Here is an 18,656-nt window from a genome sequence, read left to right on the forward strand (position 1 = left end):
TCTCAAAAAGCCAACTTTCATCACCGTTGCTCAACCCTAACTTAAAATAGAACAACTTGTTTAATAGTTTATAGATAGAAGTGTATTGCTTTATTTATTGTAGAGATCTATATTCAACTGATCTAAAGGTTGCCTTAGGTGAATCAAGTCATTTAGAGCATTTCTGTTTGAAAAATAGGTAAAGATCGTCCTTTTTCAATTAATTTAACAAACAGTGGTATGTAGTTACAGTTGAATAGACTCTGAATGTGTTTATGGACAGTTGTTTCTGGTTAAACACAGCTTCTCAGTAACAGTACTGTGCCAGCAGGAGCTTAAGAGCATCTATTGTATACACGTTCATGCAGAACAAGCCAGAGTAGCTCAAACACCAGAATTCTTGTATTGTGCTATTAACAGTAGGGGACCATTTCTTTCAGATGTTCCCAATTTGCTGTTCCTTGCACCTGCAGCACTGCATGTAACTGTCCTCAAGGGGGCGCCACCACTTCCCTTTTCTCAGGGACTAAAGAAATAACAGTCCTGACCAGAGAAAACACAAAATTGCCAAACTGGTACCATGGGCATTCACAGGACCTGGCAGAACCTCTTTCTTCAGACGCTGGTCATCGTGGTAAGGGCAAAACTGGAGTAGATGGAAACTCTGATTATAAAGCACAAATTTCCTCAGACCTTTATGACATGACTATAAAATAAAATACTGATCCATATATGAAAAAATATATACATTTTACATTATTGGGTGTTTCAAATAGTTTGTGCTGTGGCTGGGTAGGACTTAGCTTTCTAATACATATTTTGCATGACACTGTGCGATATTAAAATACAGTACTGTAGTGGTGCGGGTTCGAAGTGTCACGTCATGCTTGCCTGCACACCTTATAGGCCCCTCTCCCCTTGTAGAAGATTACTACGGCTCGCTACGACAGTCCACGAGGAAGAAGCTCTCTCAGACGTGCAGGGACGCCTCCGAGCTGCCACAGGATTCCTTTCACACAGACCGAGACCAGGAGCCAGTGGTGAGCAAGCAACGCTCCCACTCCTTTACCTCAGGTACCTTCCATCACAGCAGCATGCTTACTGGTTGTTCAGCAAGGATGAATAGTGCATTAGATGGATGTAAAAGGAGTAAAAGGGCATACCGGTACCGAGTTATTTTAACTAATTCAAATGATCTGTTAATCTGTTCAGGGGTGTATTGTTAATTGCCTTCATTGAACCACTTAATTGTGAATTTAGCAATTTGCAAACCATCCAGAGACGCATTTCACTAGGGCAGGAGTGGGTAACTCAAGACCAGGAGGGCCATTCTACACCTGATTCAACAGGTATAATAAAATAATTCAGTAATCTGTCGCCTATCCGACTGCAGTGGGACCAGAGTAAGGGAGGATATGTAAAAAGGCAGATAAGTGAGCCCTGTTTTAAATACCATTATACACAGTTGTAACAGTTACTATATTCACACAATTGTTGTTTTGAGATTCAGCTTTTATTAGGGAGCTCCCCTAAACCCTTTGTTTAGAAAGATACAGGGTATTAATGTTTGTGACAGAGTAGCCATGTGGGTGTGTGCATTCGCTGCTGAGTGACAAGCAGGAGATTGAGATGGAGGTTGACGCTGACATGCCCTGCAGGCGAACAGCTCACGTGACATTACCAGCAATGATAGCGTACGGAGCACATACAACACAGTGTACGAAAACTTTGGTAGGATCTACAATATCTGAACTAATCTTCTCTGTTCAATAATAAACTATCGTTGCTGTAGAGGTTGACCATGGCGGGTAAACGGTTAGGGTAGATATGTGACAGGCGGATACGCGACAGAGTACTGTAATTAGAACAACCTGGCTGGAGGTTTGATAGGTTCATAATTGTTGAAAAGCACCAAAACTTCAGCTGAGTAGAAAAAAAAGTAAACACAGTGCAGTAAACGTGTTATTCTTCAAGAATTCTGTGGATGATGTCATGATTATGTCAGAGTAGAATGTTTATTCTAAGAGGTTCCAAAGTTCCTAGTTTCCTTCATAGAAATATATGCACTTTTTTTTTTTTTTTTTAGCTGCATACCAGAAAATAACTCCCATCTCCACGCCCTTCGGTGAATCTGAAGGACCCAGTTACTCCGTCACCCTGTTCATTGGAGACCAGTTAGCAGATGGTCAGCGGGGGCCGAACCAGTCCCTCTTGAACAGTCCGGAGTCTGCACTACACAGAGATCCACAGCTCATTGGCAGGAGCCCTGAAATTTTCCTGGACAAACCTGGAGAAAGGACCTATGGGAGTCTCCCGAGACCAAGAAACAAATCTGTCTTCCAAAAGTTCTTTGGAAAGAAGGAATAAATTTTCATCCTCACTTCTGACAGGATGTGAAAAGAAATGTAAAGTCACTGACAATTTTTTTCATATGTTTTTTAACCAGTAGGTGGTGTGCAGAGCGCATTCATTTAAAAAAAAAATCTATTTAAAAGTCTATGTAATGAGTAAATTCATTTGCTGTTCACAATTAATCATGGCATTTACACAAAGCCAACATTAAATAACATTAATGGCACCTCCAAAGCTATTAAATTATTCCTACACTAAACATGGACATATTTCAGGGCTAAGGCCCCACTTTATCACAGTGTCTGCTGCAGCATTGTCTGGATGCTATGGAAACTGTCTGGGGAGCCCAAAATCATTCAAGAAAAATGTATAGTGTAATATATATATATATATAGCTGTTGTCTTTTCTATTTCAAAAACATTAAATCCTGTAGTAGTATATACATGCAAAGTACGAGTTAAGTGCAATGCTATTCACAAATCACCTCTATTTTAAATATATTGTTCACTTATTATCTGCTCAGTTGCGACTGTTATAGTATGAATGAACAGCAACAAGTCATAACTAATTACAGTAATGAAGGTAAAACCAAACAGCCAATATTTGAACCAATATTTAACCCAACAATTCATAATCATTGTGTGCGTGTGCGTGTTGTTAGTTTTTTGTTGTGAGTTCACATTTTGCCATTACACATGAGTACAAGTACGCACAATAAATCAATTGGAATTAGAATGTGCATTCCTGTATTCCTGAACAAAAACATAAAGACTTATTCATTTGAAATCTTCAGCTAACAGATTTTTTTTTCTGGTGTTAAACTAACAAAAATCAATACCCTTTTGTTTGTTTATGTTGTGTTTTTAAAGATCACTCTCTGCTCCAGAGTTATTAGTTTCACTATGCGCTGCTGGTTCAAAGTTGCACTCCTTTGCTTCCCTGGACTCTCCTGTAAGCTTGTTATTTAAAAAGAAACTTGAAACTTGCTGTGCTATGAAACCCTTTACACTGTGCTAGAAATATATCAATACATCTCAGTAGTAGAAATGGATTTGAGAGGGAAAGGTTATGGGAAATTGTGCTTATCATCTTGCAATAATAACAAATAAACACAAAGTTAGAAATGTCGATACCATTATCATGTCATGTTTATTGTTTAGTTAATTGCATGAATATAGTAATATGACTCCCCCTCACCCTGATGTTGTGTTTAATATGGGGCATTCTGTAGTTCTAGGGGCGAGATCCAGAGCTTTTTACTGAATTCTTTTGACTAACCAATATTATAAACTAAGCCCACCATTCGATAAAAATCCCCCGTCTGCCTACTGCCTCCTTCTATGTGTATATCCCTTGGTTGATGGTGTCGTAGGTCGTACCTCAGTTAAGGGGGTGGGGTCCGGCTGAACCTGCGGATGAGATCCTGGGCCGAACTGTGATACACATTCTATACTGCCTGGTTCCAACACGTATGTCAAGCTGTGCCTCCATCTTTCAATTTAAGAGCAATGCCACTTGGAATCCATTTTTACCATGTCGGCTTCAAACTTCAATATCACACGGAATAAGCAAGTTACAGTATACTTTTCAAATAACATGTGTCAGTAATACTGTAATACAAAGCAATTGTACAGTGTTTTGTATATGATTTTATTTTGTGGCACATTTAACTATAGAATATATAACACTATACTGCATTTACTCTTTGTCGATTTAGGTATGGCTACAGCATGTTCATGTGCACACCAATCTAATCTGTATAGCTGCTCACTAATACTAAAATATATTATTGTTGTGTGCTTACAATATGAGCTATGGAATTTCCTTTTAAACAATTTACAGCCGTGCCCACAGTTTATCAGGATTTACAACTCAGAAACAACAATCACAAACCTGATCTAATTCTGTACTGTTTGGAGGCTAGTGGACATTTAATGTATGGTATATATTATTAACATGCCTTGTGTACAGCCAAATGGACTACTTTATTTGTTTGGGGGTTTTGTTTTTGTTTTGTTTTTTTTACTGTATGCAAGATGATTAAATAATAAGAATCTTGAACCACTCATACTTTTATTTAAGAAGTACTGCGGATGTTGACAACTAAAATTCCCACACAAGTAACATGAGTGTTTATATGAATGGTTTATATATACACTCATGTTACTCTAACACCGGACACACTAACAGTCAACAGTAATAACAGAAATTCCTTCTTTTTGGAGTTAGTTTACGCCTAAGAACATCTGGCTTGTGCTGGAAAAAAAAATGGGCTGCAGAAAAACCGAAACTGGAATTGAAGTACAAAAAAAATTATTATATTTTTAAAAAACGATAGTAGGTAATAAGTAAATTACCTGAGAATAAATCCATTAAGGGTACAATAAAGCCATGCTGCGAAGAGGTTTTTAACCTCTGTATTTGAAGCATTAAGAACCTTGCCTGGATCACGAGTTCCATTAAGGGTACAATAAAGCCATGATGCGAAGAGATTTTTAACCTCTGTATTTGAAGCATTTAGAACCTTGCCTGGATCACGAGCGTGGAATAAAGTCTGACACATCATTGCAAACTACACCTGCAACGTTATGTGGAAACTATTGCATATTGTGCTTCATAAAAATTCCAGCAGTTTGAAACTGCTTTCATGTTACATTTTGTATTAACTACGGTAACTAGTAATAAAAATTTGAACTTTCGATATATATATATATTATATATCTATATAATAATATATATATTATATATATATATATATATATATATATAATTTGTCGTGATTACGTTATTTTTTATTAGTAAAACACAAAATACCCTGAAGACAAAATACAAGTTTCAAAAATGTTTCACGAAACGTTGTAAAAATTAGATATATCAACATAACATTAACTTTAGGAAAACCAACACATATATACTTCGACAGCTTTTGTTAACACTTGCGGATATTAAGGACTGTTTTATATATATATATATATATATATATATATATATATATATATATATATATATATATATATATATATATATATATAAAAATAATTATTAGTAAAACATATCAAAAAATACCATTTTGTATTTTAATTCTGTTTATCTTTTGTATCGACTTCTGTTTATGGACATGTGTTTTTAAAAGAGTGCTGTGCAAATCCTTTTAATAAATAAAAGTTGTTTTTGTAATTGATGTGTGGTAAACATGTTCCAGTTTTTTCCTTTTGTTTGTGAAGGATGAATTTGTGGAATGTGTTACTGTAAACAATTGTGCGGGGTAAACGCCTCACTTTTGGTGTGCTTCCCCGAGACAATTGATGGTTAACCACTTAAGGTACGCAAGGAATTGAGCGGTTGTTCAACAGGTTTCTTCTTATCATAAGAAAACTGACAATTTGGATGACCTGTCAGTAAATGTTGAACCCTGTTCCGTGCGCCTCATTGCAAAAATAAGAAAGTTAGCATAATTTTATTTGTGGGACACATATGATGTCCCAAGGGTTAAATAAAATAAGACTTGTCTTTAATGACAATTCAGTAATGATGAACAAAATACAGTATTCCGTTCAACCCTGAAAACATCCAGCAGTTGGTATATTATATAAACCAGTATTTATAATATTGTGTTAATAGTAAAGTAACCTTACTGGTTCCCCGAGTAGTACCCATTTGTTTTTTTTTGTCATCTTTTCCATTTGAAACACTTGGCTGTGCGAACACAATGTTTACCTTGCTGGCGATGACATGTTGAAAGTGTTGCTGGCGCAATCGCACTACTTTGTCCACATATCAATCCATTGCAAAATGTTTTTGTTTTTAGTTTTCTTGACAACTGCGTAGGCCAGGGTGAAGCTTGCATGCTGCACAAGGTTTACAGGAAAGAATCCAGCTATTTTAATCTGTTTTCTGTCAAAATAATGCATTACTAGAATGATCTGATCACAATTTATTGAATCAACATGAAGATGAAGCATTTGTTTTTTCATAAACACTTACAAATGAAAACAGCTGTTTCGCTAGAATAAGCTAAAGAATGGTTTTGGGGGAAAAAAAATGTATAAGTTTCGGTGAGCTGAGCCTAAAAATAATTGACTATTCAAACTTGGGAGAAAAAAATAATAAAAAAAACAATTGGCGACTACTAAATTTAGAATGCAACGTTAATGATAATTAAAGAAACTAAGAATAAGGTACTTATTCTCACTGGTTAACCTTATTCATGAAACATGCACTGTTTATCACCTCAGTTAACATGTTGCTTTATTGCTTGATGTAGGAGCCAAGAAATGATGTTCCTAAGAAATTACATTGTATCTGCTGACAGTGCCTACAACCAGGGAGACAATGGCAATGCTGTCATGAGATCCATTCTCATAGCACTGATCTCTACCTTCATCTTTACAGTATGTAACCATTCTGAACTCGGTTTCACATGCCTCCTCTTAAAACGGTATACTATGGTGGTGTAGTGAAGCATAGTAAAGAACATAGATAACCATGGTGAAGCAAAAAAAGCAAAGAAAACTGAAATTACCATGCAAATTTACCATGGGGGCGCTTTAATAAGGAAAAACATGACAACTCAGTGGTCTAGACCAGTGTTGTCCAATAGAAAATGCTGGTGTGGCTACAGTGGTACCGTTTTAGCCTCATGCACTCATTGTAGTAAAGCGTGCCTTACATACACTTACACAATATAGGTAAATGTTCTTCAACGCTGAAAAAAATGGTGTTATATATAACACAAACCTGATGTTCAAACATGGACATGTTCATGTTGAAACATGTTCAAACATGCTAGAGCATGGTTGGAATCTTTGGTAACTGTTTGATTTCATTTTTATTATAAATGTGTGTTGTTTAGATTGAGGTGCTGCTCTTGGGTTTTTCAGTCATGCCAGTCTGTTCAGTGTCAGAGTCAGCTTCCAGTCACACAGCTGAACATGAACAATATATAGAATATCCCTGGGCCACTACAGCAATTAAACACAAGAAAAATCTTCAAACACACAAATAAAGTGTATGCAGCTAGTTGATCTAAAATGGGCAACACTGTCTCATCACAGACATCAAGGCTGAGAGCATGACTGCAGCTGGAACCCATTCAGTTCCCAGAGTACTTGATGGCAAAAGTTTTAAAAAAGTATCTTTATAGGACATATTTTCAGTCCTGCTTCTTGCAATGAACCCCATGTTATCTTCTTATCCTTGCCTTTATAAGCATGGCACCAACGTGTTCTTAACCCATCGCTGGGCATAGCATAGACAGCACAGTCTGATCCATACAGTACCGCAAGAAACTGGCTAATGTAAGAGAACAGTTACTATTTTATTAACACTAGTAACATGAATGCTGGGCAAACTAAATGGTCATGAATGATCCCTAGAGTCTCAGATTAATAATGCAAATATGTGCCTGGATCCCTGCATCCTCTATAACCCAGAGTACTACTTTCACAAATCCTCTATAACCCTGAGTACTACTTTCACAAATCCTCTATAACCCAGAGTATTACTTTCACAATTTAAACCAGCAAGGGACCATTGACAAGTGGTCTTTATTTACACTTTCTTTCAAGGAAAATGTACCGAGCTGCTATTAGAATGCCGGTCCCCTTCTATACATGAGCTTCTTAATACAGGTTTCACTGTACCAGTTATATTAATGGCTCGAATGTACTGTATACCTTCAATGATTTAAGCTTCACGTGCGTTCACATCACCCATTGAGGAACTGCAGTATTGTTAGTATTAACACACAGTTAGTCATTGGTGGCTGCAGCACACTGAGTTCCAGTGGGTTTAAAGGCCAGCAAGGTCTTGCCCATGACAACCCCACTTTAGGCCAGAGTTAGGCCTGGTTAGTAAGACATGGCCATTTGTTTCCAAGAAAACTTTATCCTGATGAATGAGGATACCACTGACTGTTGAGAAGATAATACAATTGTTGTTTTAATGATGCGTATCCATTAACATTACTCAAATCCGATGAACTTTGTCTCACTCATTTTTTGTCCAGGCTTGCATTCCCATGACCTGGAGTCACATTGAGGGTTTGACCTGTGTGATGAATTCACCCATGTCTGCGATACCATGTAAACCTTTGCTGTCAGTGCTCCAGAGCATGAAGAGCCAGGCTTTGTTAGTGAAGCAGTAGTGCTGTATACACATTTATACCACTTCACTCAGACAGTGCACAAAGTACATACACTGGGAACCAATATCCAGTCATCCAGGTCCACCCCTCATGAAGGCAATTCTCTCAAATACGAAGCTCAGCAAATGGAGCCTGGCTCGTGGTGTCTGCGATGCCACAAGAGCCAGATTTAATTCACTGAGCTTTACATTATTCAACAGTCAACACAGTCAACTACTGGAGAGAACTGGTTAGGGCCACCTTGCACTCTATCAGTGAGATGGGTGCAAGTCTCTGGTGACTGGAGTTTCGAACGTTTTTACTGTGGTTGGCAGATTTCTACAATGTTTATAGCCCAACGTTACCTCGAAACTAGACCAAGCTTGTAATTAAAACAAAAAGTGATCCAAAGGTTTCGCAAGAAAAGACACCCAGTGTAGACTTGATAAAAGCTCCACAGGCGCCTCACCCTCAGCGCCAATTCATCCACACGTCATTGACAGCAACAAATCCTTACAGGAGCTCTGAAGACACAATCAACTTTCATAATTCTTTTGTACCAGCAAGCGAATTAGAGTGTGATTCCTCTGCTAAAACACTGGTATATCCTAGACCAATACAATAATACAAAAATATGGAAGCAGTTCAATCTCTTCAACAGCAACCCAGTTAGAGATTGTAACATCAATTAACTGCACCTTAAAAATTGCAAAAATACACCCAACAATGTACCACTGTTTAACTAAACACCAATAAATTAGTTACTCATGACTCCTAAATATTTCCTACGGCTATCTTGGTGGTGGATATTTGTTGTAATTATACTCTATCACTGTTGTATGCTCTTGAGCAGGGGTTCACAAAGGATGGCAGGTATTTCAGTGCCAGCTTAACTATTTTAGAAATGCTCGTGGGCCACCTAACCCATGGCCCAAGAGCATTTCTAAAACAGTTAAGCTGACACTGAAATACTTGCCTCTGCCATTTTTCTCCTTTGTCTTTTGTATCATGTAATGCAATGGCAAGTTTTAACTTCAGAGTTCAGGCTTCAAACCAGACGAGTGGGCAGATGTAGAAACATCTTGCTTTCATTATGCTTTCTTATCTCAGCGATAAAACAATTAGAAACACATTTTCAAAACAAATAACATCACTGTGCATTAACCAAATAACTTGTTTACCATTGCCGGATGAGAAATTGTGGTCTTTGAACATGGAGAACCAGGTTCCCTACGAGGCCTTAAGAGCATCGTGCCTGTGAGGTTGCTGTTATAAATTCCAATTACAGTGCAGGAGCCACAATAGTCTACTTTAAAAAACCGATGCCTGCCACTCCCCATTCCTGCTTCACTAGCACCATGGTCCCCTTCATCAAAAAAACTACTGTCCTCACCAGCTATTGGAGTGTATTGGATTTTTTGCTTTAATATGATGTTCCAAGGTAGACTTTTCTCAGTGTGACTCATTTTCCCTTTGGCACACCAGTAAGCCGATGAGTCATGGGAGCTTCTATTCATCATACTGAGGAGAGCAGAAAGGCAGACGTCTGCTTGATTAAATAAGAGCAATGAGCTCAGAAAGGGCCCCAAGACAGAATAAAGAGAGAATCTCTTTGGCAATGGCAGGCTACCCCCCTCAGAGCCTGGGGTGAAGCCTTTTGGACACCACTGGAAACAAGATTAACAAAATTCATGCATTTGCTTTTAATTCTTTGCTTTTCTCTGCCTTGCTTCTCTGTACTTTACTTTCTTGTTTATAAAGTTTTTCTACTATAGACAATGTGGGGAAGCTATAAAAAAGGCCAACAAGATGCTTGGATACATTGTGAAAAGTGTTGAATTTAAATCAAGGGAAGTAATGCTAAAACTGTACAATGCATTAGTAAGACCTCATCTTGAATATTGTGTGCAGTTCTGGTCACCTCGCTATAAAAAAGATATTGCTGCTCTAGAAAGAGTGCAAAGAAGAGCGACCAGAATTATTCCAGGTTTAAAAGGCATGTCATGTGCAGACAGGCTAAAGGAATTGAATCTGTTCAGTCTTGAACAAAGAAGACTACGCGGCGACCTAATTCAAGCATTCAAAATTCTAAAAGGTATTGACAATGTCGACCTAAGGGACTTTTTCGACCTGAAAAAAGAAACAAAGACCAGGGGTCACAAATGGAGATTAGACAGAGGGGCATTCAGAACAGAAAATAGGAGGCACTTTTTTACACAGAGAATCGTGAGGGTCTGGAATCAACTCCCCAGTAATGTTGTTGAAGCTGACACCCTGGGATCCTTCAAGAAGCTGCTTGATGAGATTCTGGGATCAATAAGCTACTAATAACCAAACGAGCAAGATGGGCCGAATGGCCTCCTCTCGTCTGTAAGCTTTCTTATGTTGTTATGTATGTAACTGGCAGCGTTGTGTGATGCACTGCTGTTACAGAGTCCTTCCACTGTCAGGGAGGTTAAGTTAAATGCTCTATAACCAGGAAAGCTCTTTAGCAAGCCTCCACTTGCAGGTTACTGTGCACCACAGGAATCTTTTCTGAAAACACATAGCATTTCAAAGCAACTACCTAAAAAGAATAGAAAGGTATTCACCTTAGTCAGCCCGTATACAGATGCACACATATATACTCAGCAAGATCGTTCCTCCATCCTGGCACAGGCCCTTTTCAGAAACTAGCTAACAAGCTTAAAATATTTATTTGAATGCAAAATTACCTTTTTAAAAGTCAACAAAATATTTTTTTTTATACATTACACTGAGTACTTACAGTTGCTGATCATTTTTTAAAGAGGTTCTGGAGCAATACCCAACCCAACTCCTTTTTTAGTGCTGATTTCTTGTGTCAGCTTGTACAGCTATGGTCAAAGGTTTTGCATCCCCCTGTAGAATGGACTAATTTTGCTTCATAAAGTCAAATGAAACCTGCTGAATAATGTTACGCAAACATTTTTGAATTACATATTGCTTTGTAGTTTTTCATTTTCTTAGCTGACAAAAATGGATAAAAATGATATTTCAAAATCTAACATGAAATGCTGAACTACTTTTATGGCTTCTGCGATATCATGTTGTAGTTTCTTTGATCACATGATGTTAAATAAACGATCTAAATTATGTTCATACAGTTATTTATTTTTTTTATTATGCCTCAATCCTAAAATTCTAGGTGAACTTTTGGCCATAGCTGTACATTGACCTGTGTGGGCATTTTTGACATCAGATTCTTTTCTGACTGTCTACAAACTGTGTCTGCCTTCTGAAGAATAAACCACTATTACTACTACAAAACCTCATCATGTAAGTTAGTTCAGTGCAAATCCTCAAAAACCTTTATAAAGTACGGAATATCCCAAACTAGACCTGCAAAATGTTTTCACTTTTCAGTTATCAATTATTAAACCCTTTAAAAGCCAATGCAGCAGGAATTGGCATCTTTCGGCAAAGTCTGTTATTTTTTTTTTATTTTAAAACGAAACTGCATTAAACAGAACAAACAAGGAACTAGCAGTAAGTAATACGGATGAGTACTGAGGACTGTAGAAATCCAATGCTCCCTTGTGAAGAAACAAAAGCAGCACACACACTTCCACCCCTCTCCACTAGGAAACAGAATCTGCTGTAATTGTGAAGAACAAACCCTGGCACTGTGTGGTTTAAATAGAGAGCACATGAGTGGAAGCCCTGCTTGAACAGATTCCCCAATGTGAATGGAGTATACAGTAGGTCACGGTCTTCCCTAAGTCATGTGTTCCTTATAATAACGTGGTGGGGCTGGGGGACCACCAGCTCTGTATTAACACGAATTGAATTTTTTCACATACCACACTTGGGAAGCAGAGACCCTAGCTATTACTTCATTAATACATTGCTCGATGTGTCCTCTCAGCACTCGTTATATACAAGTATCACAAGCTAGTTTTTCTTTGTGCTGCACACTGGTCTTGCATTGTTCCATTTAAATGTACTGTCCTCCAGTGCTAATTCAGATTTCTGACTTCTTATCCTTAACTCAATGGAAGATTGTTTTAAAGCCAAGCATTACTTGGTTTTAATTCTCTTAAAACATTTTCTTACATTAAATACCCTCATTCATAAATAAGTTTTGAAAATACCCCTGGAACAACACTAGAAATTCCATTGAGATTCCTGGGCAAATTTCCCTGTCTAAGTAAGACAGATTAGTATTCTGCACAGAAACTTGTTGATTACACAGGGCTGCTGACGGATAAAGTAACAATGGGTCAAGGAGACGTGCGGCATGGCAGGTTGATGTGGAAAACTTCCATACCAGACTTTTCCTGTGGGGCAAGATGTTACTGTGAGGCTAGAATACAGAATAAGATATTCGACAGTATAGTGGAGAAGAGTGATGTAATTGAGATGTGCTATAATTGCCCAATTTTTTTAGATACTATTTCCCCCTAATTACACCCCCTCACTGCAGCAGTTCCACACACAGCTGGAAAACCAGAGGCCATACTTCGATCCCCCTACCAAGCCAATTTCCTCTTTATTTATTATCTTTATTTATTTCTCATAAACGGATGTCGATGAGCAAACAGCCTCTGGAGGGCAAATGCCAGCCCTGCCATAGTTTACATGATGTGAGACAAAGCGCATTAATTGTTGACATCTGCATTTTGTCTTCACTTCACCAAGGTCAGCAGAAACCTAGATAACAAGAAGTCACACTTAACCATTAATCATGAATCATGAACTATATTAAGGAAGCACAGAACTACTGAATTATGTTTCAGACAGTTCAGCAAAAATAACTAACTTGATATAAAATGTGTTTTGCTCATTTCTCACAGACGGCAAAGCATCACAAGGTCGAATGACGAGGCTGGTGATGGCAAGCTGCTGATGTAAACCAGCTGATGCCAGCATAATGCAAGGTGAGTGAGGCGGCTGCCTAGGGCCCCCACCCTTTAGGGTGTCCAGTACTCAACCGGACTGCCGTGAGATGTAATATGCCGTTGGATTTAATGTGCTTGTTACTCAAAATGCTCAGGGGTGCAAATGTGGTGCTATGGTGCTGGATTCTAGCGCTAGGGTATCTTATATAGCACCAGCAACATTAAATTCCAGCTCAAGTAGACATGTTTAATTTTTTTTATGGTATTTTTATTGCTTAGAGACCATAGATGACGATATAGTTCTCATTGTGTCTGGATTACTCATATGATCCACCCAGACTCATCCACATATACAGGAGAGAAGGCTTGTGTCGTGTGGGAAAGTGATTGCAAACATGTCACAGTGTATTTTTACAGTTATCAATTAAATCTGTTCAGCAAGTCAAAAAAGTTCTATAGACAATTAAACTACATCTACTCACATCTAAAGTACCCTCTTGTTAAGTACACACGTTTGTTTACGGATTATTTTTCTGAAACCAGCTATTGAGAGAATACTTAAACACCGGGATACGGAGAATGCTCTCTGTTCAGTAGTTGGAGGGCATTGTGCTTGCCTGGTCAAGTGGTTAACGTGTTGTGGTTTGAGTGACGTGGTTCCCTGTGATAATCATAGATCTGTGCTCCGAAGTCCTGCACTACTCAGTGTGACTATCTTTTCTGCTGAAAGTACTTTTCTCAGGAGGAGCAAGAAAAACAATCCTTTATATTAAGGTCTCTGTCATGCTGTTTGAAGCTGCAATAATACAAAGCAGTTTCTGCAGTAGTATCACTAGCCCAGACGTTTTGTAGGTAAATTTTAAAAAAACAGTGTCCCATATTAATTACTGGAATGTTCTACTTTGCTCACATAATAATGCCTCCTCTTTGTAGATAAATGAAAGGGAATTTCTGGTAAGTCCCTTTAATATTGTTGCGGTTGTCTAATGCCAAGAACATTATCCAACACAATGATATCTTCAGATCCAAGTAGGATATTTTTTGATGACTGCCAACCAATTTTACAAAAAGTCAAGCTAGCTATATGATTCTTAAGTGTTAAGTGTTTTCTGTTTTCAAATAATACCCATCATGAATGAACATATTTGTATGTGTGCAGACATGCTTGCTTTTGCTGTGCCATGCTTTTCTTTGCTAGAATCCAGGTACAATGCTATGCTCATGGTATACCGTAGTTAAGGCAACAGTACAACTACTGCAAGGCCCTTTTGCAGATAAAAAGTTGCCAAGGCTTTAAAATCCAAATAAATGGGAAAGAATTCAAGGAAAGTGCCTGGAAATCAATAGTTGTGAATTAAAGTGGTAAAAAAAAATGTAATTGTAAATAATGATACACTTCCCTGGAATGCATATAAATGCCATCAAAATACTTTGTTTCTGGTTATTTTTTTAATTAATTTTATTGTAAAAAAAGTTAAATGGAAAACCATAGGAATGCCAGCTTTTTGTTATGAATCTGTATGAATGTGCAGCCTTTACCTTCAACGTGCCAATGTTTTATCTAACATTCAGTTCAATTCACAGCTAATCCCCATCAGCTGCGTACCTCTGTTTGTTTTGTTTGTTTGTTTTCTTATTCACAATTAAAAGTGTGCAAAAGTGCTTCAACCTGCAGCTTTGTCTCCTTCCTGATCACAACAGCCTGGCCAGTGACATCATCCTGTCACGGTGCCCAGCAGAGGCTGTCCTGTTGGCTTTCTTTGATCATTCATGACCTTTCAACCTATTGGGAAATGATTCAAGGATAAGGTCAAGAAGGATTTTTTTTTTTCAAAATGTCTGTAAATGAATAGCTATGCGTTGAAGTGAATATTAGGTAAAGCGGTTTGTATTTAAAATAATAAGTGCAATTTCACGTGAATTCATCTGCTCTCTTTGTGCTGCCTTGGGTGCCATTCCTTTAAAAGATTCACGTGATTCAAAAACATCCAGAGGACCTCTTACTTGCCTGCCATACAGCAGCTCATAGGGGAAAATTAATCGTACCCATCAATACTTTTAATGTAAATAATCAAATCGATTCACTTTTACTTCTATGCAAGAATGATGATTATGAAGGGTGTGTTATATATGTTTAACAGGGTAAAGGTGCACTGTTTTTAGACCATGCCAAGCCACCATTTTGTCATGTTTGTAGTTTACTGTACTTTTAGCAACAGCATACTTTATATAGCGCTCTCATGCAATGTAAGCCTTGAGTCTGAGTTGCTTTCTGGCAGAAGCTTTGGTAGGGTTAGTTAACGCTGTGATATAAAGTGTCATTCATGTTTGTCAGCTAGAAGTCTACTGCTCTTAATTTCAGCTGAAAATAAGCAGTGCTATTCCTGTACGTTGTGCTTAATCTATTTATTGTTTTTACACACAGTAGAATAAAAAATATCTTTCAGCTTCTGCATTATTTTATTAGTTTATTGCATCGCAAAAACATTTTATTGGATGATCCAAACATTAAAAAGCACACAATACCAGCTACAAAGTACAGAACAAGGAAATAACTCATTGTTATTTTATATACTGTGTATATAGATCATAATTATTTAACTTTCTATGGTACTGACACCTGATTGGATGAGAAATTGAGGGTAATATCTTTGAAACGTCTTGTCTGGAACCACTACATAAATTATCCAGTGTAGCTTATTATGAGACACTATTGCAAATAATGCTGATGATGGTCATGTGCTCCTTTTCGTGGTACAAACTTCTATAATGTGGTGTTGTTATTTTTTTCAGGGGACATGCATTTTACAGCATACTTTGAGCCCAATTCAGTGAATGTAGCGGGAAAAGTGAAAATATAAACAAAATGGATGTGGACACATTTTCAAGGTTATTCGCTTGTGTTTAAAGAATCAGATCTTTTGATCCCTTAATAGAATCAAAATAAAACATTATTCTCTGTTTAATGCATGGATTTATATTTTCCTAAAATGCTTTTTTTTATTCCCCAGAACTTAATTGAATTGAGACCCTTATTTTTAAGCCAAGCCAATAATAGGCAACTTTTTCAGAAATGAATGCTTTTGTAAAGCTGGGGTAATCTTTGCAACCAGTAGACAATATCCATCTTCTTCCAATTCTCCACCACTCCAGCCAGGAGGCTGCAGTGTACCATGGACTCTAGTTCTTTCAGTCTTGTGCAACCACTTTTCAATCTGCTGATTAGGAAAAATATTGATAGTCCACAAAACTAGGGTGATAAAACTTTGCACCCTATATACTTTAAGTGGCCTTATCTATGAATTAACAATTGCGTTTATGCAAAATTATCTTGACTTGTTTCAAGAAGGGGCCATTCACTCAACATTATGTTATATTCAAAAAACATTTTTGTAAAGCTTACAATAAATACAGATGTTATTGTTTACTGGTGTTGTCTCCTCCATTTGTCATTGAGCTCCCTGGATAGCTGCCTTTCCTGCTAAATCTAAACCTATGTGTTTAACTACATTTAATTTGTTTTTATAATATGTCTGCACTTGATTGACGTAGTCAAATCTACAAAATTAACTATTCAGATATAAAATGTAGAGGATGTGGCACCTGTTTGGCACACAGACAAACAACCTCACTGTAATGAAACTAAACTTGCACATAAATATAAAAATGGAGATGAAATATAACAGCTGTTCATTATAAATCACCCTGAAAATAATTTTCTGAATTTGAATGAAAGAAACAATCAGAATCAAAGTATTGCCCACAGCCCTGGAGATTCATGTAATCAGGGACATTTGATTCTCAAAAGCATAAGGCCATCAAAGTTCTACTTCATGCAGGAAAATAAAGTGTGGCAGTATCTTTTCTAACAGAGGACAGACACAGTTGATTGGCAAACATTGTTGCAGCAGCAAAGGTCATTCAAAATGATCTAGTCAAGATTCAGAACTGGGCAGACACATGGCAAATGACATTTAATAGAAAAAAGTGTAAGGTACTGCACGCAGGAAATAAAAATGTACATTATAAATATCATATGGGAGATACTGAAATTGGAGAAGGAATCTATGAAAAAGACCTAGGAGTTTTTGTTGACTCAGAAATGTCTCCATCTAGACAATGTGGGGAAGCTATAAAAAAGGCTAACAAGATGCTCAGATACATTGTGAAAAGTGTTGAATTTAAATCAATGGAAGTAATGTTAAAACTGTACAATGCATTAGTAAGACCTCATCTTGAATATTGTGTTCAGTTCTGGTCACCTCGCTATAAAAAAGATATTGCTGCTCTGGAAAGAGTGCAAAGAAGAGCGACCAGAATTATTCCAGGCTTAAAAGGCATGTCATATGCAGACAGGCTAAAAGAATTGAATCTGTTCAGTCTTGAACAAAGAAGACTACGCGGCGACCTAATTCAAGCATTCAAAATTCTATAAGGTACTGACAATGTCGACCCAAGAGACTTTTTCGACCTGAAAAAAGAAACAAGGACCAGGGGTCACAAATGGAGATTAGACAAAGGGGCATTCAGAACAGAAAATAGGAGGCACCTTTTTACATAGAGAATCATGGGGGTCTGGAATCAACTCCCCAGTAATGTTGTTGAAGCTGACACCCTGGGATCCTTCAAGAAGCTGCTTGATGAGATTCTGGGATCAATAAGTTACTAACAACCAAACGAGCAAGACGGGCCAAATGGCCTCCTCTCATTTGTAAACTTTCTTATGTTCTTATGTCTCTTGATGCAACAGAAAAGAAACATATTCTAAAGCCATTTAAATAAAAGATCATCTTTGACAACATTTTAATTAGTTATTATACTTAAATGAATTAGAACCTCATAAAAGGAAACACTGTCCAAAATAAACAACAACCAACCAAGCGCAGCAGAACTGAGTACCCTAAATGCACTTTGCACTGAAATACAAAGAGATGGAATTACTCAAAACTGGAGCTCATTCTTAGATGCTAAATACTTCATAGCTAAACCAAAGTTGGAGCGGAAATGTGCCAAGCTTTTTTTCTAACAACCTGGGATTAAAGGCTACATAAGGACCTTTTTATTTTTTTGCGTTACATGTTATCATGTATTGCTACAACTGTTTACGTAAGGTGTGTGTTTTGTTCACTGGTAAATCCCTCTCGGTTACATATGTAAGCAGGAGGATGATGAGAAATGTAGTTCTGAGAGGTCCATGCAGGAGAAGAGGCACTACCACACATCTAGATTAAATGGTAGGTAATTATGCTTTTGCCATATTAAAATCAATCATTTATTAGCTAAATTATGGGAGATGATCAGAGTTAGATTGTAGGTACAAGGTAGGGTTTTATAGCCAGTC

The 18,656-nt window shown here is 37.4% G+C and overlaps 1 protein-coding gene across 5 annotated transcripts in view; it reads left to right on the forward strand.

Annotated features, from left to right (window-relative positions):
- Positions 1-2,711, forward strand: part of LOC121315702 (spectrin beta chain, non-erythrocytic 1-like) — a 61,347-nt gene extending 58,636 nt beyond the window's left edge. For all 5 annotated transcript variants that reach the window (XM_041250030.1, XM_041250033.1, XM_041250031.1 and 2 more), the window contains 3 exons: positions 420-613; positions 904-1,053; positions 2,066-2,711. In XM_041250030.1, the coding sequence (XP_041105964.1) occupies positions 420-613; positions 904-1,053; positions 2,066-2,346 (625 nt within the window). In that variant the 3' untranslated portion in view covers positions 2,347-2,711. The remainder of the gene's footprint in view (positions 1-419; positions 614-903; positions 1,054-2,065) is intronic.
- Positions 2,712-18,656: the final 15,945 nt, after the last annotated feature.

This window comes from Polyodon spathula, chromosome 5, assembly GCF_017654505.1.
Source record: "Polyodon spathula isolate WHYD16114869_AA chromosome 5, ASM1765450v1, whole genome shotgun sequence".
NCBI classification, from domain to species: domain Eukaryota; kingdom Metazoa; phylum Chordata; class Actinopteri; order Acipenseriformes; family Polyodontidae; genus Polyodon; species Polyodon spathula.